Source organism: Pipistrellus kuhlii, unplaced genomic scaffold (assembly GCF_014108245.1).
Source record: "Pipistrellus kuhlii isolate mPipKuh1 unplaced genomic scaffold, mPipKuh1.p scaffold_m20_p_7, whole genome shotgun sequence".
NCBI lineage: Eukaryota > Metazoa > Chordata > Mammalia > Chiroptera > Vespertilionidae > Pipistrellus > Pipistrellus kuhlii.
The window spans coordinates 62,746,729-62,770,338 of record NW_023425573.1 but is presented as its reverse complement, the minus strand read 5'-3'; the positions used below and the strand labels follow the sequence as shown (position 1 = coordinate 62,770,338).

Sequence of the window (23,610 nt, the reverse complement as noted above, 5' to 3'; positions counted from 1 at the left end):
AATATAGCCTTTGACAAAATATATATATAACATTTATTGATACTGATACTAGTTGTGGCTGTTAATATTTGGTATTTACATAGGTCACACTTCAAAAATCCAATAAGTAAATTAATTTTGGAGAAAATCATAAGAGAACAGTATAGCACAAATTGTCTTCATTTTTTTGCTCTTTCATTGTTACATAAAACCTAATTTTATATATCTTATATAGTGTTGTATATGGAGAACATAGGCTTTGTAATTAGGCAAACATAAATTCAAATTCTGGCTTTATTACTAACTAGAGGCCAGACACATGGATTTAAACTGGTGTGGTCCCTCAGACTGGCCTCCAGGAATCAGGCTGGAACCAGGTCTCTGACATCCTCCAGGGGTCCAGGATTATGACAGGGTGGTTCTTGGGTGACACACCCTGGAATCAGTCTACATCCTATCTGGTTCTGGGTGTGTGATCCAGGAATGCAGCTACCAAGTCACCACAGCTTGGCAGCTCCTGCATTGAGTGTCTGACCCCTGGTGGTCAGGGCACAGCATAGCTACTAATCAAATGGTTGAAGGGTCAGATGGTTGCTTAGGCTTTTATATATGTAGATTAATTTGTGACCTTGAGCAGGTGCCTAACATCTCTAATTTACCTATTCTGTAAAATAGAGTGAAAAGCTACTTCAAACTTTTATTCATTCAAACTATTTTGAGAACTTTAGAGCAGATAGAGTTCTAATTTTTAGAGATATGTCACATAGAAAGAATGAATAAATGAGTAGTATTAGGCACTGGGAATTCAATGTTCAACACTCATTTATCAGAGTGCTTGCAGTCTGGTAGGTAAAAGCATTTATTATAATTAAACAAGTTATTTCAATACATATTTATATTACGATATAGTCAGTATAAGGTATTATTGAAACAATAGCAGAAGCATCTAATCTTAGATATTGTATCCCAGAAGAAGTGTATACAAGCTGATATAAATGATATACTCAAGTTAAATCAGATAAACAGGAGAGGAAGGAATGCTTTTAGGATATTCCAGAAAGATGGCATTTCTGAAGGCACAGAAGTCAGGGTATATAAAATATTTGAGAAACTACAAGAATTTCAGAATAGTTGCAATAAGGTGTAAGAAAGGAGTAGTAAAATTTTTGGAAATAATCATTATTACATATAACAAATAATCACTGATATATAATATATGTAACCAAAACTTTGAAATTAAAAAAGAAACCAAAAAAACCCACCCCAGAGAGTATGCAGAATGAGACTAATAGAAGAATTAGGAGAAATTAGTGAGTAGTTCTGGAAATATGGCAGACAAATAAGAAATGCTGGACATTTATACCCTTTAAAATTAGTATATTATCATTAAGAACAATTTTTATCAAATTACTTATACACTCCATGTTGACTTTTAGTGCAGATATGTTTTGGGATTCCTTATACCCATTACTATCATTGATTTTCATTCATAATTTTGATATAAATGTTTCACAAACATTTCTCATGTATAAATAGATATATAATATCTAGATTTTATACATTTCATCTTATCCTGATTTGCATCCTATCTAATAAAAGAGTAACATGCAAATTAACCATCACTCTGCTACACCCCCAGCCAATTTGGAGTGAGTATGCAAATTATCCCCAACCAAGATGGCTGCAGCCACTTAGTGAGCAGCATGGAGGCTTGGGTTTCCCCAGAGATGGAGGAAGCCAAGCTTTTGGCACAACCTAGCCGGCCCAGGCCTCTGCTTAAGGCTACAAAGTTTGAATTATAGACAATAAATAAATTTGAATAGAAATGGCTGCCACCATAGAGCAAGCAGGCGGCTTAGCTTCACTCAAGGCTACAAAGTTTCAATTGTAGAAGTTAAATAAACCCAAGATAACAGGGCTTCCTCTTGGGATGCAGGGGGGAGTGGCCAGTCTGAAAACCATCACAGGCCCCTTACCCAGGCCACCCTATACCCCTAGGTAACCCCCATCCTGATATGGGACACCCTTCAGGACAAACTTGGTGATCCCCACTTGTGCACCAGGCCTCTATCCTATCTAATAAAAGAATAATGACCATCACTAACAACAAGAAGGCTGCCTCCATGTGGTCAAAGATCCTGCACTCATGTGGACACAAGATGGTCACCACAAGATGGCCAGCAGGGGAGGGCAGTTGGGAGGGACCAGGCCTGCAAGGGAGGGCAGTTGGGATGATCAAGCCTGCAGGGGAGGGAAGAAAGTTAGGGGTGTCTAGGCTGGCAGAGGAAGGAAGTTGGGGGCAACCAGGCCTGCAGGGAAGGGCAGTTAGGGGCAAACAGGCTGATAGGGGAGCAGTTAGGCATCAATGAGTATGGCAGGGGAGTGGTTAGGGGATGATCAGGCTGGCAGGCAGGCAAGCAGTTGGAAGCCAGCAGTCCTAGATTGTGAGAGGCAAGAGTTTGCAGTCAGGCTGAAACTGGTTTGGCTCAGTGGGTAGAGTGTTGGCCTGCAGACTGAAAGGTCCCAGATTCGATTCCGGGCAAGGGCATGTACCTTGGTTGCGGGCACATCCCCAGTAGGGGGTGTGCAAGAGGCAGCTGATCAATGATTCTCTCTCATCGATGTTTCTAACTCTCTATCCCTCTCCCTTCCTCTCTGTAAAAAAAATCAATAGAATATATTTATTAAAAAAAAAAAAAAAAAAAAAAAGAGTTTGGAGTCAGGATGCCACAGGCAAGGAGCACCAGAAGCCAATGGAAGCAGAAGAGTCATAGGAGGATTCTCCCTTAGCGCTTTCAGAACAAGCCCTGCTGACAGCTCGGTTTTGGCTTCCTGACCTCCAGATAGGTGAGAGTAAAATCTCGTTGTTTAAAGCCATCATGCTTGTGGTAATTAGCTGCAGCGGGTCTAACAAATACTAATTGGTAGGGAATGTTGAAATCACAGAGTTTAAATTGTGAGGTCTTGTTTTAACATAAGAATCACATGAGGCATTGTTCTCAAAATACTGGTTCCTGAACTCTAAGACCTGAATTGGAATCTTTCGGGGAGGAGCAGTGGAACTTGGATGTCTTTATTAGTAACAAGCACATCAGGTGACTGCTATCCTCAAGCAAGAGGTTAGGGAAATGCTGACATAGATCAAGGAACTAAAAGTTGTTTTTAATAATTTCTGCTGTGGCTTTCCATATACTTTCCCAGGGCTTGCTTAACTCCCCCCTTCTCTGCAGATAAAGCCTAATTAAATATGTACAGAAGCCCTCTGTAAAAAGACAAATGCAAAAGCATGGCACATACCTACAAGAATACTAAGAAGATAATTTAACAGGAGCCTTCAGACTATTTTAAACAAAAATAATAATAACGTTTAAATATAAAGGTGTGAGAAGGAACAGAACAAAGACCATCTGTGATACAAAGCATAAATCAGTAGGACAAAGGCAGGATAAAGAGCTTCTGTTTCTTTGGTTTATACCTTTTTTTATGAAAATAATTATTGTCATATTGGAGGGTGAAAAATAAAGCTTTCAATCTTAGTAAATGGAAAAATTATCTTCATAGTAAGATACTTATCAAATAATAAAGCATCAACCATTTTTGATCTTTGAATATTGACAGTTATTTTGGCATACATGGAAGACAAGATTGATAAAGACTGGAAGAGGGTAAGTAAATTGCCCTAATTTCAAAAATCAGTGAAAATTTGAAAACTGTGGAGAGGTGAAGTTTCGGTATGTCTCTGACAATAGTTCTAGGATAAATGTGTTAAAACACTTTGTCAGCATTTATAAATATACTGTTTGCTCATAAATAAAATAAAAACAAGACATAGCAAACTAACTCTACTTTTTTTGCTGATACAATGCTTCCATAAGTATATATCATGAAAATGCAATGGAAGAGTATAATACCTGTGTTTTTGCAAAGTTTTTTAGAAATCTCATGATAAACAACATGATAGAAAACATATATGTAAGATGACAGTAAACTTAGGTGAGTAGTTGGTTCAAAACAACATACACAGTTATATTTGCTAGATCCATTTTCCCCCAGAAGGATGTTTGTAATTGCTCAGCAAAAGGGCCATGACTGTGTTTCCACAGCTTGTCTGCAAGGAGTTTTGCGGTGCCTTGAATTCAGCCAGCCCTGCAAAAATACAGGCAGACCACTCTCCAGCTATCCCTCAACCATCCATTCTCTTGTCGACATGTATTTAATCCAATTATTTAAGAACAACGTTTCTATGTCAAGGGCTATCACCCAGAGTCTGTGTCATTGTGTTGCTGTGACAAAATGGTTGGGTCAGGGAAGGTGTCTCTGTAGCTCTGAGACTTCAATGCCTGGTGATGCAGCAACTCACTCAGGCTCCCCTGCTAGCCTTGATGTCCCTAGGCCTTTGGTTTCCAGCGGACACCAAGGGAAAAGAGAATTGAGTGAAGGACCTCTGCCTAGACACTTAAATGTAGCTTTTCTGCTGCTCTGAGAAATGCCTGCTGGGGATGACAGAGCTGCAGATTCAGAGAGGGGGTCAGAGAGGCTGCTTTTATTACCCTTACTTGACATTCCTCCAGTCCTCCACTGAGCTTCAATGTTCTTCCTCTATGAAAGACACACTTTATAAAATGTGGCTACATTTTAAAAGCAAATATGGGACAACGTGGTCATCACCAGTGGTGCATTGAAGGTATTTTGCACTAGCTTGCAAGAGCTGAGGTTCAGATTTTCAAGGATTCTATGAGTCACTTGTTAAGCACACAGCCACTATTAAAAAATAAGTTATATAAATTTACAATTCAGTAAACCATGTACTCAAGATTCGTATTTTATAAATTAGCTGGCTTTTGAGGTTATTTACATACTTTGTATCCATCTTGTGGAAATAATGGGAACATAACATAACAAAGGCCATATAATACAAATCCACAGTTAACATCTTATGCAACATGGCAAAGCAAAAAATTGTAATCCTCAAATCAGGAACAAACAGGAAGTCCACTTTACTGCTCTTTTTTCAGTATAGTATTACAAGTCCTAGCTACAATAATCAAACAAGAAGAAACAAAGAGCATTTAAATAAAAAATGAAGAAGTAAAATTGTCTTTATTTGCAGATGACATGGTACTGTATATGGAGAACTCTAAAGATTCCACCAAAGCACTATTATAACTAATAAATAAATTCATCAAAGCAGCAGGATACAAAATATTCAGAAATTGGTTGCATTTTTATATACCAGTAATAAACTAATAGAAAAAAAGATAAAATATCTAAGAATGAATTTAATCTAGCAGATAAAAGACCTGTATTTGGAAAATTTCTGAGACACTGAAGAAAGAAACTGAAGATGATACAAATACATGAATGAATATGTCATGCTCATGGATAGGTAGAATTAACATTGTTAAAATGTTCATATTACCTAAAGCAATCTATAGTTTCAATGCAATTCCTATCAAGATACCAATGGTGTATTTCACAGAACTAGAATAAAACTCCTAAAAATACACATGGATCCACAAAAGATTTCAAATAGCTATTGAAACCTGAGAAAGAAGAGCAATTGGAGGTATCTTGCAACCTGATATCAAACTATACTACAAGGCTATAATAGGCAAAACAGCATGGTACTGGTATGTAAATAGTCACATAGATCAGTGGAACAGAATGGAGAGCAACAAAATAAACTGATGCTTACATGGTCAATTAATATATGGCAAGGGAGACAAGAGCATACAATAAGGTAAGAATGATCTTTTCAATAAATGGTGTTGGGAAAATTGAATAGATACATGCAAAAAGTTGAAATTAACCACCTTCTTAAACTGTAAAACAGGATAAACTAAAAATGGATTAAAGACTTAAATGTAAGACTTGAAATCATAAAACTCCTAGAAAAAAACATAAGCAGTAAACTCTACGATATTTCTCTCAGCAATATTTTTTCTGTGGGCATAGGACATAAGATTAAAAACAAATAAATGTAACTTCATCTCTGTAAAATGTTTTCACACAGCAAAGGAGACCATCAACTAAATGAAAAGACTACCTCCTGAATGGGAGAACATACTCACCCAATGGTACATCTGATAAGGAGTTAATATACAAAATTTATAAAGAACTCAATTAAAAAATAGACAGAGGATCAGAATAGACACTTCTTCAAAGAGGACATACAGAATGCCAAGAGGCCTTTAAGAAGATGTTAAACATCACTGATTGTCAGAGAAATGCAAATAAAAACCACAATGAGATATCACTTTACACCTCTGAGAATAAATCAGCAAACAACAATCATTGGGTATGTTGGATCCATTTGTTTTAGCCTAGGAAATGGTACTGCCCATGAATAGTATATATTCTGAAGTTATCATGAAATATATTTTTAGGCCCAAAAGCGTTGCTGTTATGTCAAGACATGAATAGCCTTTTGGGAGAGATTATAGTGATAGAATCTGCCATCTGACCCAGGATCTACTAATAACACGTTCACTCACAACTTACCACAAGATGCCATTTCATCTGTCTTGTCACCACAGTCATCTTCCCTGTCACACAGCCATGCTCTGGGAATGCAGCGTCCGTTTCCACAGGAAAACTGGTCCACCTGGCATGTTCTGGCTATGATGGCCAATTAATTTGCAAAGAATAAATTTAGAGGAGTTTTAAACAACATGAAAGATACATAATTCAATATTCCTTTCACCTATTATATTACCATATTAGATTAAATATTTTGAAAGTAAATTTTTATTTAGTTTATAGAATTACTAGCGTGCTCCTCTTCTCTAAAGTTCATGGGCAAATGAATATATGGTTGAATTAAATTTCATCCAACTTTTAATTTAAAGAAAAAAAGAATGTTGCTGAGCATTTGCCAATAAATCAAGGAAACGTTTGCAGTAACATAGGAGGAAGGCTTTGAAGACTATCTCAGGATATCTAGTTTCTAACCATAGGGTCTGCATTATCCTTTTCCTCTATCATCTCAATGCATTTATTTCTTGATCTCTAAGAGGTCCAATATGCAGAGAGCAAGAATTAGGAATATATATGGTAATTGAAATACACATTGAGACCTAAGATGGATTTTTTAACTCACTTTTCAGTACAGGTGAATAAAAATGTATAATCTTTTAATCAAAGTACCAGTATATTAATGAACTGTGCTTTGGGCTTCCTTGAGGGTTTCAATGAACACACACATGGAACTTTGCTTTCTACATTAGCCTAAGGCAGGTATTTAAAACTATTCCATTAAGAGGCTATGTTCTTTCTACAAGAAGTTTGATTACCATTTTCTCCTACAATCAGGTCAACTTTTGAAAGCACAAAAGTTCAGATAGCATCCCTCTTTCCCAAGGCCTTAGGTTGTTACATTAAGTGTTTGATTTTTTTTTCTTTTTATCCTCTAAGCCATAAATATGTCTTTCTGATTATCAGTATCTCATCCATTATTTCTTTTTATTGGACCAGAGGAAACAGATGAAAATGTTGGGAAGGATGTACTTAAACTTATTCGTATTGGGGTTAGATGAAGAGAGGGTAGATAAGGAACAATTCAGTTATGGACTTTGTGGCTATAAGAGAACATTATTTAGATTACACGTACATTTCCTCTTGTTTCCTGGATTTGAGAATCATAAGGTTGTTTTTATTACTCTCCACAACACAGTGCCAACTTAGGTACTAATTATTGGTATAAAATAGAGTGGCTCAAAGCCAAGTCATCCAAACACTCTAAAATGGGTTCCTAAAATCTGGTTTTTCAGAGATCATTTAAAATAATTTTTTAAAAGCCATACTCTAGTTACTTCCTTTTAAGGAAAATATACCTGCAATCTAGTGATAGATATATATTTTTTGTTAGTGAATACTTTAAAGATTCCTAGAGAAAAACAAATGAAATATATTGGATTGGATATACCATTTTTTATTTCAATGTCTATAAGTAGAAATACCAGAAAATGTATTATATATCAAAAATTATATTATATATATACTTGCTTTCTTATGTGAATAAGGGTCCTGAATCAAATATTTGATGTGATATGAGATTTTTCCTTTTTTACATATTGATTGCTTTATACTAATCAATTTTAAGTATCCCAACAAACATGTATGCTTCTGAAGTTTGCAATGTTGGATTTCAAGTGGGATTAAATATTTCTATGTTGTCTCATTTGGCCAGTTCTACAGATATTCTATTATTATTCCAACATTTAGATTAAATCAACAAAGTCCCTAGGTAATTTTAATTCAACCATGCCTACTTGAAAACAACAACAACAACACAGGCACATATATAAATTTTGTATATATATATATAAAACAACAACACACACACACACACACACACACACACACACTTAACTTTTGATTTTCCCCAACTGCCTGCCCCTGCAGGCCTAATCGCCCCCTAACTGTTAAGATACATTTAATGGGAGTTCCCCTTACCTTACTTCCTCACCCTCACCTCAACTTGTCTTCTCTTCCATCTTTCCTCCTTCTTCCCATTGTTCCTCTTTTATTTCTTCCTCTCTCCCTCCCTACCTCTTTTTCTCTTGCTCACTCCACTTTTTCTTTTCTACGTCTCTCTTTTACTTACTTTTTAATTCCCCTATCTATTTCATTTCTTAATTATTATTTTTTTTGCTTTAAAGAAAAATATATGATCACAGATTTTATCTCCATCAAATTCTAATTGATCCATAGTAAGGATATATTCAACTTTCTAATGCAATCTCCTTTTATTTGATGTTCTTATGCCCCTGTATTCTCTCCTGGTCCCTCACGTTTAATTCTGACAAACCTTTCTTTTGTTAGGAATGCTATGGTAATGAGAAAGGACAACACAGAAGAATTCCCAAGAGCCTGGTGTCACCTCATTAACTCTGAAGCTTGAAAAACTGCTATAAACTATTACTGCAGAGTAGTTACTGGCTTATCATCGAAGGATAGTATGCCCTGAAAATATATGAATTCATTGTCTATTCTAATCTTAGAGAAAATGAGCTGTTTAGTTTACTGAGAAAATCGAGCTGATCTCAGAGGAGAAAGACGTTTCATTCCATAAATCTACAGGTACTGTCTGCCCTTATGATATAATCACCTTGACTAAATTAGCACTTTCTAACTACTTGATTTGTAACAAGAAGACACAACCTGCACTTTTCTGTTCTTGTTCCCATCAGATCTAAGTTAGTTTGGAGGTGAGATTAGCAGGGCTGCCTCAGAAGACTCTAATTTTGCAGCAAATGCTGCTCTAATGAAGAAGAAATTTACACCTCCTCAGTGGAATTGCTTATCCAGCAGAGAAACAGAAATTCATTGTCACAATGTGAATGTTTTCTCCTCATCACTGATTATGCTTCTTATGAGTCATGTAGCAGTGAGAAATCCCACAATGTAAAGGAGCAATAAGGAGGAGGACAACAGAATTTAACACATTATTCTTAATCCATACCTTTGCTGTATTTTATCAGATCATTCTATTTGAACAAAACCTGTTATATCAAAACTAGAGGCCTGGTGCACGAAATTCATGCATGGGCTGAGGGTGTCCCTCAGCCTGGCCTGCACCCTCTCCAATCTGGGAACCCTCAGCGGATGTCTAACTGCTGGTTTAGGCCCAATCCCTGCCAGCCTGATCACCGCCTAATTGCTCCCCTGCCAGCCTGATAGCCCCCTAACTGCTTGCTTCCCTGCGTTGTCTTGATCTTGCCCCTAACTGCTTGCTCCCCTGCTGGCCTGACTGCCCCTAACTGCTTGCTCCCCTAAAGGACTGATCACCCCTAACCACCTCTGCCTCGGCCCCCACCAACATGGCTTTGTCTTGAAGGAAGTCAGATATGTGGAAGATGTCTGGTCAACCCAGTATAATTAGCATATTACCCTTTTAGGAGTATAGATTCTCTTTTTATCTCATATAACAAAGTCTGACTTTTTAATACATTAGATTTTTTTTTTTTTTTTTTTTTTTACAAAATAGAAGGGAGAAGGAGAGGAATAGAAAGTTAGAAACATTGATAAGAGAGAAACATTGATTCAGCTCCCTCCTGCCCACAACCAAGGTACATGCCCTTGACTGGAATCAAATCTGGGATCCTTCAGTCTGCAGGCTGATGCTCTATCCAAAACCGGTCATGGCATATCAGATTTTCTTAATGCATCTATATCTGTCCAGTTTTAATTCATTCAAAATTTTAGATGGATATAAGGAGAACCGATATTATGTAATTTAACCAGAGTTCTATACTGTGGGAAAATGCTTGTCTGAATTACATGTAATTGAATCCAAGGATCTTCATAGTTACTATGAGAAAAAAAATAATTTCAAATGTAGCTACTTCTCATCTTTGGACTCTGGGTCTCCCTCATAAGTAGACAAAACTTTTTTGTGTGTGTTGAGGGAGAACAACTAGCCCCTGACTGTTAGCTTTTTTTCTGCCCACTGTGTCTATGCTGGTTCCTCTTTCAGGCACATTCTTCACCCTCTATTCTTTTTTCACTTCACCCCCTTCAATCTATGCTGATCAACCTTTTATTTTTCTAGTAAAACATTTAAATCACCTGAAAAATATAGGAATTAATATCAATAATATCAATAATACCTGTTTGCCATCATATAGTTGTATCAAATCTGAATATAATATTTTATATAGTTTCTACAAATTATTTTATTTAGGAGAAAAATCATAGTTACTTTTGAAGTCCCCTATGTAATTATTTTCAAACACATGCAATGTATTTCTTTCTAGAGGTTATAGCTATTCTTAATTTTTCTTTTTTTCCTAGACATGCTTTTTAAAATCCTATCCTTAACAACTTATATATCAATGAACACATACAAAATTGTATTGCATTTTTATACTTCATAGGAATGGTATTTAATTATTTATATTTGGCAACACATTTGTTTTTTAATTGGTTTTGAAATTCATTATTATTGATATTTGAGTTCCAGTTTATTAATTTTAAATATTAATATCATCCCACTATGGGAATATAACACAATGTATCTATACATTCTCCTGTAATGAGTATGAGTATTTGAGTTGTTTTTATGTCTTCAGTATTGCCAGCATTCGGGGAATGGAAATTTTATTCATGCTTCCTTGTGCATAGGTATTAGATTATTAACTCAATTTTGGAATTACAGACATTTATTTGATTTGGCTAAACTAATTTCCAGTGTAGAAAATCACCAAGAGTGCATGACAGTTCCTTTTTTATCCACAATCTTGGCAATGCTTGGTTTTATCAAACTTATTTTTCCTAATTAAATGGCTTGCATTGCTATTTAGGCATTATTTTTACGTGTTTTTAAAGGCCTAGCTTGGACATCACCTCCTTCAAGCCTTCCAAGACCACCCAAAAACTACATTAGTTGCTCTAATGTGCTCCCTTATGGTTCAACTTAGCACTGTGAATCCTGCATTAGAAAAACCTATTTACATGTCAATATCACCATCTTCACTCTTAGCTTCTTAAGGAAAAATATTGAGTATTTTTTCTCATTCTATCTCCAGTGTCATGGTAAATATTTATTGAATTAATAGATTTGTGAGGCAGAAATCCCAAAGGAACAAAATAGGAAATTAGTTTCTTGTAGGAAAGGATTTTCCTTTCGATATAAAGTAGTCACAATGCTAATGGCTACAGTACAGTGGATTGAATTACAAAATAATCCCCCTCTGGGAAATCTTTTATCTAGGATTCATGTTCTTGTATATATACCTATACTGAGAACTACAATATATAGAAATGACTCAGCTAGGGAACATATCTATTGTATGTACCATTTTTTCCTATATGATGAGAAATGTGATCTGTTTATTTATTTTTGTAAAACAAAATGGAAATACATTGTAACAAGACAACATACTTAGTTTTCAAAGCTAATAGGTACATTTATTTTTCTCTTTATTCCTTTTATTCAATTTCTTGAGGTGTACAGTGATAAAAATACCTGTCATGAATACACGGACAAGAAAACCTAGTACTGAGATGCGGTACTTAAAAGTATGGCCATTACTTAGATTGGCACTTGAAATGTAAAAAGTTGTGTGCTGTCTCCTTGTGCATTAAAGGTCTAAAAAGTCTTAGAAATCTTATTAATTAGATTGATTGCTGCATTTGCTATCATATGCAGAATTTTCACTTTTAATACTATATATAGCTAGTTAACACAAAATACCTCTTTAAACATCATCTAGAAACAAGAGGAATTAAAAAATTAAATAGGCCCTAGCTGGTTTGACTCAGTGGATAGAGCATCACTCTGCAGACTGAAGGGTCCCCTGTTCAATTCTGGTCAAGAGCACACGCCTAAGTTGCTGGCTTGATCCCCAGTAGGGGATGTGTAGGAGTCAGCCAATTAATGATTCTCTCTCATCATTGATGTTTCTATCACTCTTTCCTCTCCTTTCCTCTCTGAAATCAATAAAGATATATTTTTTTTAAAATCAAATAAATCTGGCTCAGTGGTTGGGCTTCAACTTATGAACTAGGAGGTCAAAGTTCAATTCCCAGTTAGGGTACGTGCCTAGGTTGTGCTCTTGATCCCCAGTTTGCATGCAGGAGGAAACAAATCAATGATTGTATCTCATCATTCTCTCTCTCTCTCTCTCTCTCTCTCTCTCTCTCTCTCTCTCTCTCTCTCTCTCTCTCTTTCCTTCTCCCTCTTCCTTTCCTTCTCCCTCTCTCTCCCCACCTTTTCTCTTTTAACTCAATAAAAATATATATTAAAAATCTAATTGAAATGAAGAGTCAGCAATACCTTTGATTTTAAGATGAAAGCAAATCTATCTGTTTAGGATATAATAACAGACTGTGATTTCAATCTGAACCTTAAAAGAATAATAACTGCAGTGGCTTAGAAAGATATTTTACTGTGATTTTAATAAAAGGCTACCAGGCCAAAGTTAAATTGACCATACCTAAAATTCTAGCTAATCCTCAGGATGATATCATTTGATAAAAGGATCAATGGTCTTGAAGAAAGAATTCATGGATTGATTTTAACTCTAAATAATGATGTGAGTTAAGACAAGTCCCTTCTCTCACGCCTTTATCTATGAAATTAATGGGCTTGAAGGCAGGGGCCTAAGACAAGTCTCTAGAGGCCCTTATCCAATCAGGTGTCTTTTGTAAAACAACTTTATAAGACACACAAAATATCTTGGAAATGATCAGTTATTCTAAAATATTAGACTATGCTTTTAATCAAGGAGCTGCAGAATGACTAGCCCAGGGATCCTCAGCAAACAGGTCCCTATTGAAAAAACTGAAAATAAGATGGAGGCTAGGATTATGAATAGTACTTGTTTTGTTCTTATCATGTTATTATTTAGTTCACAGTAAAAAGCTCTTTGGAAACAATTTCTTGTTAAGTCATAGTCCTTATAGAACTGAAATAAATATCAGTAAATTGAAGTGCAGAGAAGTACCAGTCTTTCTAAGGAACAAAACAAGAGTTCAAAACAAGGCTTTTTTTACCCTGGGCCTTTTCTTTATATGCTTCCTCATGAGTTTTCACTAACATATTATAGTTATTATTTAGTAATGCTTATTTTGGCAAAAAGAGGAGTTGAGGTGATTGATATAATTTGGTGTCTCTGTGTGTAATGATTGAAAAACAGATTTTACTGATCATATCAATATGAATCATCAAATGCACTACCTTTTTTTCATCGTTTATAGAGAATCACGAGGCTGCTGCTAGTCAGTATCATTTTTCAACGTTTATCTGACTAACAGTGACCTTTCTGCCACACCATTGTAACCTATATCACAGATTGTATATTTCTATTCCACAAGAATCTGGCTAAGGATTCAAAGATTTATTACAATGGGATACATTATATGGAAATATAAATAGGCTTAGTGATGGTGGGACTTCATGGTAGAGGGTGGAAATCCTAACCTACATAAATAATGTGCCAAGAACAGAAACTGTTCACAGAGGAATTCTATAGCAGACTAAATAAAATATATAAATTATTTTTTCAACATAAAAAAAATGTTCTCTTTGTGAGTGGCCTACATCCCAGCATGTTAACAAACCTCAACCTCCTCTGCCAAGTAAGGTTTAGCAGGGTCAAGTCTTGTCCAACTAGTGCATCGCCAGTCAACCCATATGGGTAGAGAAAGTGCCAAATTACTTTGAGAGCAGAGTCATGCCCAAAGATCAATTAAAATATCATTTGTATTCTAGGATTTATGGAATTAAGTGTTGAATTCATTTACTATTCCAATAATCAGAACATGGCATTAGGAAAGTTCACTTTAGTTCAAAGCACTGACCTGCATTTTTTATGGAGATTAACTTTGGAAGAGATTTATGTAACAGTATATATCCCTGCAAATGATTACCTGCACAAGTTTGATTGGATTCATCTTCATTGCCCCCACAATCATTAGCTCCATCACAAAGCCATCTCTTGGGGATACAGCGATTGTTCTTGCATTTAAATTGATCATCAGGACAGCTATGATTGGCTGGGACAGACGGTGGAGGGAGAGAAGAAAGTTTAATGATATGAAATTGGATAAAATTATGGCTACTTAAGTTAGAATTATGGAAAGGTTATAGTAATTGTAATATTAGAGTATAATAAAGTAATAGCTTCTTTCATCCAGTGTCTCATATTTATCAAAACTATTACGGTTCAAAGCTCCTTTAAAATATAACAATTAAATAGAAGACATCAATTCATTAAATCTCATATAAAAGTAAATATATTCATGTCTTCATTAAAACCAACTATATTACTGACTTTGGTTTTCTATTCCTTAACACAATAGGTAACTAAATTTCAGAATTTGTGTTTGTTTGTTTTTTTACCAACCTCAAATTTTAATATACAATACAGGAAATATCCATCAAATAATTTAATCACATATAAAAATACATTTTAAAACCACACATTAACTCAAGTAGTTCTTGAAATATTAAATAAGCCTATTTTTTGTTATGCTTTGTACAACATTTCTTGAGACTGGAAATATCAAAAAAGAAGAAAGCAAAGCATCAGCTCAGACCTAGAATTTGCTAAATATGGGGTCCTGCATAATTTTAAGGACAAAATGGATAACTATGAGTTTCGTCCCCTAGTACAAATAAACATGCAACCACCAAATACACTGAGGGCAACACCAGTCCTCCAAAGGGATGCTGCACACAGCTGAGGATTTAGCCTCCAATCTCTAAGCACAACAAGGGGCTATCTTAAAGTTAAACTAATATGATTATTTTCCCTGCATCCAGGAGGCAAAAACTTCTAACTGAATTGGCATACTCTTTAATATTTTTTTTAAAACTTCAACATCTTTTTTGAAGTAGTTTTTCTTTTTAAGCCCAGTAGTTGTACTCTGTATAATAAAAATAAATTTTGGCATTCCTTATGCTTAAAATTAAAAAAAAAATGGGTATTTTATCATGCTGTTGCAAAGCAAATGTATGCTTTTCCAGTCAGTTTCTAAACACTTTTTCTTTAAAGTAGCTTTGGTGATAAAGTGATTTTATTACTTTTTAGAAAGTTTCTATTCATGTTTATTTAAAAAAAAAGGTGGAAAAGCTTTATGTTGTCTGGCATTTGATCATATTATCGTTTTCTATTCACTTTAGGGACTTGAGAGAAAAAATAACTACTCATGAGAATAAAAGTCATCCAATATATCAGGGTACCTGAAAGTACTAAGATTATGCCAAAGCATTTCATTGAAGCTTGATCGGTGACCTTTGCAATTTTCATCAGGGATGTAAATCAGAGTTCAAAATGAAGGGGCAAATATAATCCATAGTTTTGTGAGTTTGAGTTGGGATTCAAGGTCAAAGGTTGTGAGTATTTAAAACCTAAAATAATTCCATGAAATGAATTACATAGTTCTGGAATATTCACCATGGAACCCCAGAAATAAAATGCTGCTCAGAATCACTAAAATACTTAGAGATTACCCCATATTGCTGGAAACTGACCACAGGTGCTTAAGTTTGTTGTTGCCCCATTTACTTAGTCACTTATTAATCCACTACTAGCCCTGTGCATGAATCTGTGCAACAGTAGCTCTCTGTAGGGCCTGGCTGCTCCCTGCCTGCTGCCCAGAGGCTCTCCACAGCCCAGAGGCTCTCCATGGCCCAGGGGCATGGAATGCTTGCCTTGTCACCACAGCGACAAAGCAAGCATCCTGCAAAGCCACTCACACTGCCCACTTTCAGCGGCCAGCCACCCCTGGGACTGGGGGACCCTGGGGAGGCTCAGAGGAATGGGCACTGCCATCTTGTGGCCATGGGTGCTGCCATGTTGTGGTCATGGATGCTGCCATCTTTGTGACAATGTGATGTTAATTTGCATATGATCATTTTATTAGATAGGAGGTGCTAGATGTTGTGTTAGACTAAAAACGATGCTTCAATAAAACATGTCTCCTCATGAAGAAATTCACCTATTAGATGCACCATAGAATTTAGCACACAATTGCACTGAGCTATGGAAACTGCCATAGTAAAGGGATATATAGGAGATATTTAACTCAAAGCTATACTGAGAGAAGATTATTTTGGTATTCAAAAGGGACTTCTCTTTGGAAGTAATGGGAAAGGATGGTGAATTCCACTGCTAGAGACAGAGTGCAATGCATGTCACAGGGGTGAGTAATTACCTTTTCTTAGAGATCTACTTGTAGTTCAACTTGAGAAGGACAAAAGGTTAAGTAGATTCATGAAAGACATTTAAGGCTAAAAATGTAAAGACAGGATATAACATAAAGTGTCTTATATGTAAGTCAATGAATTTTAGAATTTAACTTGATTATGTAGTTACTGAAATATCAAGACTAGATTTCAGTATTCATTTATTTATTTTTAAAATATGTTTTATTGATTATTTATTTATTTATTTATTTATTTATTTATTTTTTACAGAGAGTAAGGGAGAGGGTCAGAGAGTTAGATTGATGAGAGAGAAACATTGATCAGCTGCCTCCTACACACCCCGGACTAGGTATGTGCCTGCAACCAAAGTACATGCCCTTGACCAAGATTGAATTTGGGACCCTTCAGTCCTCAGGCCAATGCTCTATCCATTGAGCCAAACTGGTTAGGGCTAGTTTCAGTGTTTAAATGTCACTCTGGAAGTAGTGTGGAAAGTGGGCTTTAGTTAAGGAGGTATTCTGGTGGGAATAATAGCAGGGAACTTGCTGTATTAATCTAAGATAGGACTCTAATTTAGTCAGTGAAATTGAAAGGAGGTAAAGATTAAATATTAATTATTTAGGAGGTAAAAGAGAGGGAGTTCTTTGATAGAATTTAATATGGATTATGAGTGAATTAGAAGACTCCGGGAAAACCCCATGATGTAGGCTTGGGTTATGATGAAAAAAGAGAAAAATACTGATAAGCAATTTTAATGCTATAATTAATGGTACAAATATAATACTCCTGCATATTCAAAAGGAAACGTGTTTCTTTGTGAGTTGGTGAAAAGAACAATCTCATAAATAGAAGCATGGAACTAAGGCTAAAGCATGAATATTGTGATGAAATATTTGTACTCTGAACAGACACTGACTAATTAGGGAGCTGATATGTAAGGAGTATTCATTAAAACCATGAATAAACACAGTGATTTAGAAGTGAGGCAGCTAATTTAATCAATAAATAATACATCATTTGTGTAAAGTAAGTAGGAAAAAACACACCTGTACTCTTACATAAAAATGCATCTTTCACTCCAAAATTGTAAAAACTATTATTTAATATTTTATTTGTAGTTTCACACTTTATAGTATAGATATTAATGAGTTTGAAAATAAGAAATGCTTAATGTTGCAGTCAGACCCATGTTTGGAAATTAAAAGAAAGTAGTGCTACGTGTATTAATGACAGTTTATGTATTAAGCCTTTATGCACAATTTGAAAATATCTTTTAAAGTCCATATTCCTGTTTTCCCCCCCCAAATCAGAGATAGTTTCATGATACAGATGCCCAGACCAATTTAATTCAGTCATAACTACAGATTTTAAAACTTTATGTTTATATTCTTGATTAAAAATAAAAATAAAAATGGAGATTTGTCAATTAATTCACAATTAGGTCAGCCACTTTAACCTGAAAATGCATTTAATTAAAATTAGGAAACAAACATAATTTTAAAAAAATGTATCGAAGTCAATTTAAGAGAGGAAAGATGCATATGCCCACCGCATACCACTCTCTCTTTATTTAAAAAACATTTTATATCTCTCAAAACCACTCAGGTAGTGAGTGTAATCAAATACATTGGCAAAACATTATTTAATGTACTTCTCAAAGAGTTTTCCCTTTATGTATGTGGGACATTTTATTATCCCTACAAAAACATGAAACTATTTCTATTGCAGCAAATGATAGGTAACTAAAAATAAGCCAAACAGGAGAAAAATCAAATCTTTCATTTGCATCCGAGTGCCCCATATGTGTTTCCTACCATGTATCGAGGGAATAACATTCTGCGAACCCATGTCTGTCTTTTTGGATTTCCTCCAAGGCTCAGTTGCCAAGGAGCAATGGAGTGGCTCCTGACCCTCTGTACCACTAATTCTGTCCTGAGGGAGTTTAAGCTGATTTTCCACATCTTTAAATTCAGAGATCCCGAGGGATCTGCTACAGCAACATCCTGGCAATGACGTGGTGGTGGTGCCGCAGCGCAAATGGAAAAGGAGAGGACTTCTGCATCAACCGGAATGATAACGGAAAAGATGGGGAAGGATGAGAAAACCACCACCTTAAAACTATAGAAAGTATGACTGAGAAAAAAACAAAACAAAAACAAACAGCTCAATTTGTAACAAATACATTTTTAGACTTCCACAAACTATTTTCAGAGTTCACACACTTAAAGAGTCAGGGAGATTTAATATTACGTAAAGGAGAACATACAGCAATTCTCTGAATCTTCATCACTTCCGTCTAGACAGTCATCGTCACCATCACATTTCCACCGAGCTTGGATGCAGTGTTTGTTCTTGCAACGAAATTCCCCAGCTTTACATACATGAGGTAATACTTCTCCCGGATTATCTAGGTTACAAAAAAATCCAAGGTGTATGAACAATACTGGCTCTACTGATTCATTAAAACGTTATAACAACTAAATGCTGATTCATTTTATGTTATGGAAAATATAAAAACATGCTAGCATTGTAGTGACACCAATCTCCAGAAGTGAGAAAAATTTAAGTTTTTTCTGATGATAATTATTCTACTAAAATGTTTAAAGATTACCAAAATAACAACAACAACAACAACAACAATAATATATTGTACCACATTATGTTTGGTAGGGTTTTTACATTGAGTTTTTAGTTTTACTTTTTAGAGGGCTTTCATTCATAATCTGAGTTGATCACTATAACAATCTATATAGTAGGCCTGGCAAATAATTTTACTATTAGTATGCCAACAATTAATGAAAATGCAATGACCGGCAATAGCACCCATCATTGATCACTGCATTTACTTTGTTGGTCTCTAGGTGGGAGAAAAACTTGTTCCTGGTTAAGTATTAAAGACAGTGTTAAGTTAATCAAAACAATCTCATTATGTACCAGAATTCTATGCAGCACCTTTCTTCATATATTTCATGCCCTTTCATCAAATGTTAGGAATTCAATTAACTGGGATTTATTCACGAACTAAGAGTGTTAGTATTCTATTCTCTCTGAGTGGATTCAGCAGAGTCTAGGAAGAGAGGAAACATGTGGCGATAGTAACAGTAAATGATTTGTGTTTCACAGACTGAAACTGCGTTGAATTACTAAAAGCTGGCTTATTCATAGGAAAAGCACAGCTGATCTTTCTTTTCCAGTTCTTATGGCTTTCAACTTTACTTTGGATAACGGGTTTGAACTGATGAACTGTCACAAAAACTATAAGCAAGAGACATGGAGAGAAAAATGAGAGCTACGGAGAGAAAAAAACGTGGCATTTCCAAAACACTTGGTGTTAACACTATCTCAATCTTCGTGCTTTCCCTGCTGCAAGCACCGGAGAGGAACTGTGACCCGCAGGATGACCGCAGAGAACCTGCTTCGGAGAGATGCAGCAACGCACACACGTGTGTTTGTGGGGCCAGGAAAAAAAAAGCTGACTAATAAATTCACATGCTTCCTTACAGTTTTATGGGTAAAAAGAATAGGTAGTATGGTAAATGAAATATTCATTTAGAACAAAGGTAATACTGAGAAATGGAAAATAACTGACCCTGCCTGGAGGGTAGAAAGTTGCTACTCACCCCTCCCGGACCTGAAGGCTAAGTCAACAGTCTGGGTTAGTTAAGGCTGAAGGCCAAGTTAACAGTCTGGGTTAGTCAAGGCTGAAGGCCAAATCAGCAGTCTGGGATAGTCAAGGCTAAGATAGCAGAACAAACCAAGGAGGGAGATTAGGCCATCTGGCAGATGCATGCAATCACAAGGTTAAGACCACCCCCCCACCCCCCCCTTGTTTGGAATGTGCTTGTTTGAAGAATGCTTAAGAAGAGAGAGACCGCTTTGTAACTGCTGCTGCTTCTGGCCGCGCCATTGCCACGGCGGCAGCCCAGATTCGAATCTGCAATAAAATTTGTAATTAGACTCCGCAATTGGCTAGTTGGAGTTATTTCCCGGGTAGGGGTCTCTGCCTCTTGGGTGGTCTCTTCTCCATTCAACAAATACATGTTTCTTCTGTCCCTTCCTTCTCAGACAGCAGATAACATATGTGGGAACTAAGTAATTTTTCCTCCCTGTTTAACTCTAATCTTTTTCAATAACAAAATGCTATAGCAGCAAGTTTAGTGATGTCATTTCCGTGAGGTCACTTCAAATAAGTTTTGTGGTGTGTGTGTGTGTGTGTGTGTGTGTGTGTGTGTGTGTGATGCCCAAATAGGAAATGACAACAATATAAAAACAAAAAGGGAAGACCATAGGGTCTCCTACTCAGCTCCTAATGGGGGGCCTTTCCTGCCACAGCAGGGCTTGATGAGAATCTAAACAAAGGGAAGTGGACTCTGGGATATGTCTGCCCCTCTCTAGGATCAAGCTTTTCTTTCAACAATCTGTAGAATTGATCCCTAATAACATGCAGATTTTCTTTTCTTTGAGTTTCAAGTCTGCTCAGGTAGACCCTCGGATTGTTGAGGGTGGTACAGTTTCTTCTTTTCAGTCCGTTAAACCTCACTTTAGAACTAGGCACTTAAGGAATAGTAGTTTAATTAATTTCTTTTCTATAATCATAAAGCCTAAATTTTCTTAGAATTTTGTTGTTGTTGTTGTTGGTTTGTTAGGTTTTATTTATTTATTTATTTATTTATTTATTTATTTATTTATTATTCCAGTTAAACAAGAAAGTTGGTTTGAGATGTGATCAGCTTCCTTTCCCATTTAGGTTTAACTTGAACATTTTCTCTATTCTCTCTATAGTTGACTTCAAAAAAGATAAGTCAATTCCATTGCTTCATATTGTAAGGACTGAAAAACCCAATAAACCATCAATTTTCTTTTGATAAGAATTGTACCAATTTTAAAAGAGTGGTTTTCATGTGCCTATTTAAACAATAATCCAATCCCCATAAAAATATTCAAATACTAGAGTGAAAGTAAAATTGCTTCTGAACAATTACACCGTTATTAAAGAAAAGGAAAATGTCTAGGGAAAGAAGAGGGAGAGAGATATCGAAACATCAATGATGAGAGAGAATCATTGATCATCTGCCTCCCACATCCTACACACTGGGGATTAAGCCCACAACCCAGGTATATGCCCCAACTAGGAATCAAACCATGGCCTCCTGCTTCACACTAGTAGGTCAACACTCAACCACTAAGCTACGCTAGCTGGGCCTTGACATTTTTTAAAGTTTGTCTGCAATTCTGATAAGCTCTAATTTTTTGGATGAGAAACATTTGTTGGTGTTCTTCCTAGTATATGTCTTGTATAAGCTTTTATTCTGAAATTTTTTTTCAGGGATGCTTATATAACTAACAGCCTTGGAAGATGGAAATAGTACGTCCTTCTAGAGCAGAAAGCAGGATTTTGGTAAATCGGGATATAAAGATAATGACTCTCTTCAGGAATAAGGTTGGGCAGATTTTTCTAGCAGACTCCTATGCTCTTACGTGGTACTATGAACTCACTGTGTGTTCAGCACCCCCGAGGCCCACCTGTGCATTTTACTCATATGGATTGGGGTGGGATGGGACCAGAAGAACCAGAGTTGATGTTAAATTTAAGCTGCCTGCTGGGCCACAAATAATAAAATCCTTTGCATCTGATTCAGAATTGTGTCTCCTGTTAGAATTTATGACACACTGAGTGGCTGACATGTTAGCTTTAAACTAGAATGAAATCTCAGACCCTTCAAAATTCTTGACATAATAGTAAAGAATTTTTTTTTAAAGATGTGTGGTTCTGGTTTCCAGTCTCCTGGGACATATGGCATCATTAGTTTATTGTAGCCCTAACCCACGTTTTCCAGATATAATCAGCAGTTAAGCGGAGAAACACCATGTTATTAGAGCTGACAATCAAGTCTGTTCAGATTTGTAATTATAGAAGACACATTCTTTTTGAGCTAACATCATCCATTATCAAGAAAATATTTAATGTGATACGTGATAATATGGGTAAAATGTCAGCTCATAGGTGCAGGGTACAGATGATATGTTCTAGAGTTAATATAGAGTTTATTAACCAATGTCACCCCCATATTCAATTTTATAAAAGGTAAAAATAAAATATAAATAAGAAGAAAGCATCCCCTTACAATTGTAGTGTTAACTTATGAATATGAGAGAAACTTGACAAAAGTAATTTTGTTTTTCATTTAGACCTGAATAAAAGTTCCTTAGACAGTAAGGGGGGAAAGAGTGTAGAAAGCATAGCTTTTTTGTTTGTTTGTTGTTGTTTTTTAATTTGTTTTTCTCAGCATTGACCCAACTGTATGGAGTTGGGTAGCAATGTCAACTGTCATGGTTGCCCAGTTGATGACCAAACAATCTACCAATTTTTGTGACAATCAGCAACATTATGGAGCAAGTATATTTGGAACCACATAAGAGAGCCAATGGCATCTATAAAAATAAGATTAATATTTTTATACCTTGCACAGATTTGTATAAAGGAGTTATTAAGTAAATAATTTTTGCACAACTAATGCTTCCCTTGAGATCCTTCAATGTAGGAAGGACAATGTCACACACTGAACAAAACAATGCCTCACACAGAACCAGGCAAAGAAAGATGTTCCAAAATATCTGTTACCTGACTTACCAGAATTAGCAGAGGTTGATAATTCTACATTACAACCATTATTATAGTGAAAAAGTGTTTCTCTAGGTACTATATGGATACTTCAGGAAAACAGTACCCCTTCAATTAGCACATCACCCAAGAACGTGGGTGAAGTTAGTTTATTTTAAGGATAAAGATCAATAAGTAGATAAAAAGAGAGAGAGTGGTGAAATTCCTTCCATGACCCAAAATTAAAGATATAGGAAAAGCTCGATGTGTGCTATTTTGTTCTAATTCTCATGATGACTGAACCTATACTGCAGGTGGGTGTTTGGGCGAAGCCATATATTGCTTTCAGTATATTAACAACTGCTACTATGCCAAA

The 23,610-nt window shown here is 35.8% G+C and overlaps 1 protein-coding gene across 1 annotated transcript in view; it reads right to left on the bottom strand.

Annotated features, from left to right (window-relative positions):
* The window catches only part of LRP1B (LDL receptor related protein 1B), a 1,573,107-nt gene that overhangs the window by 600,388 nt on the left and 949,109 nt on the right, over positions 1–23,610 (bottom strand). Inside the window, exons 16-18 of the mRNA XM_036421500.2 lie at positions 18,900–19,040; positions 14,353–14,478; positions 6,481–6,597 (exon numbers count right to left, since the gene is read on the bottom strand). Coding sequence (XP_036277393.2) covers positions 6,481–6,597; positions 14,353–14,478; positions 18,900–19,040 — 384 coding nt within the window. The remainder of the gene's footprint in view (positions 1–6,480; positions 6,598–14,352; positions 14,479–18,899; positions 19,041–23,610) is intronic.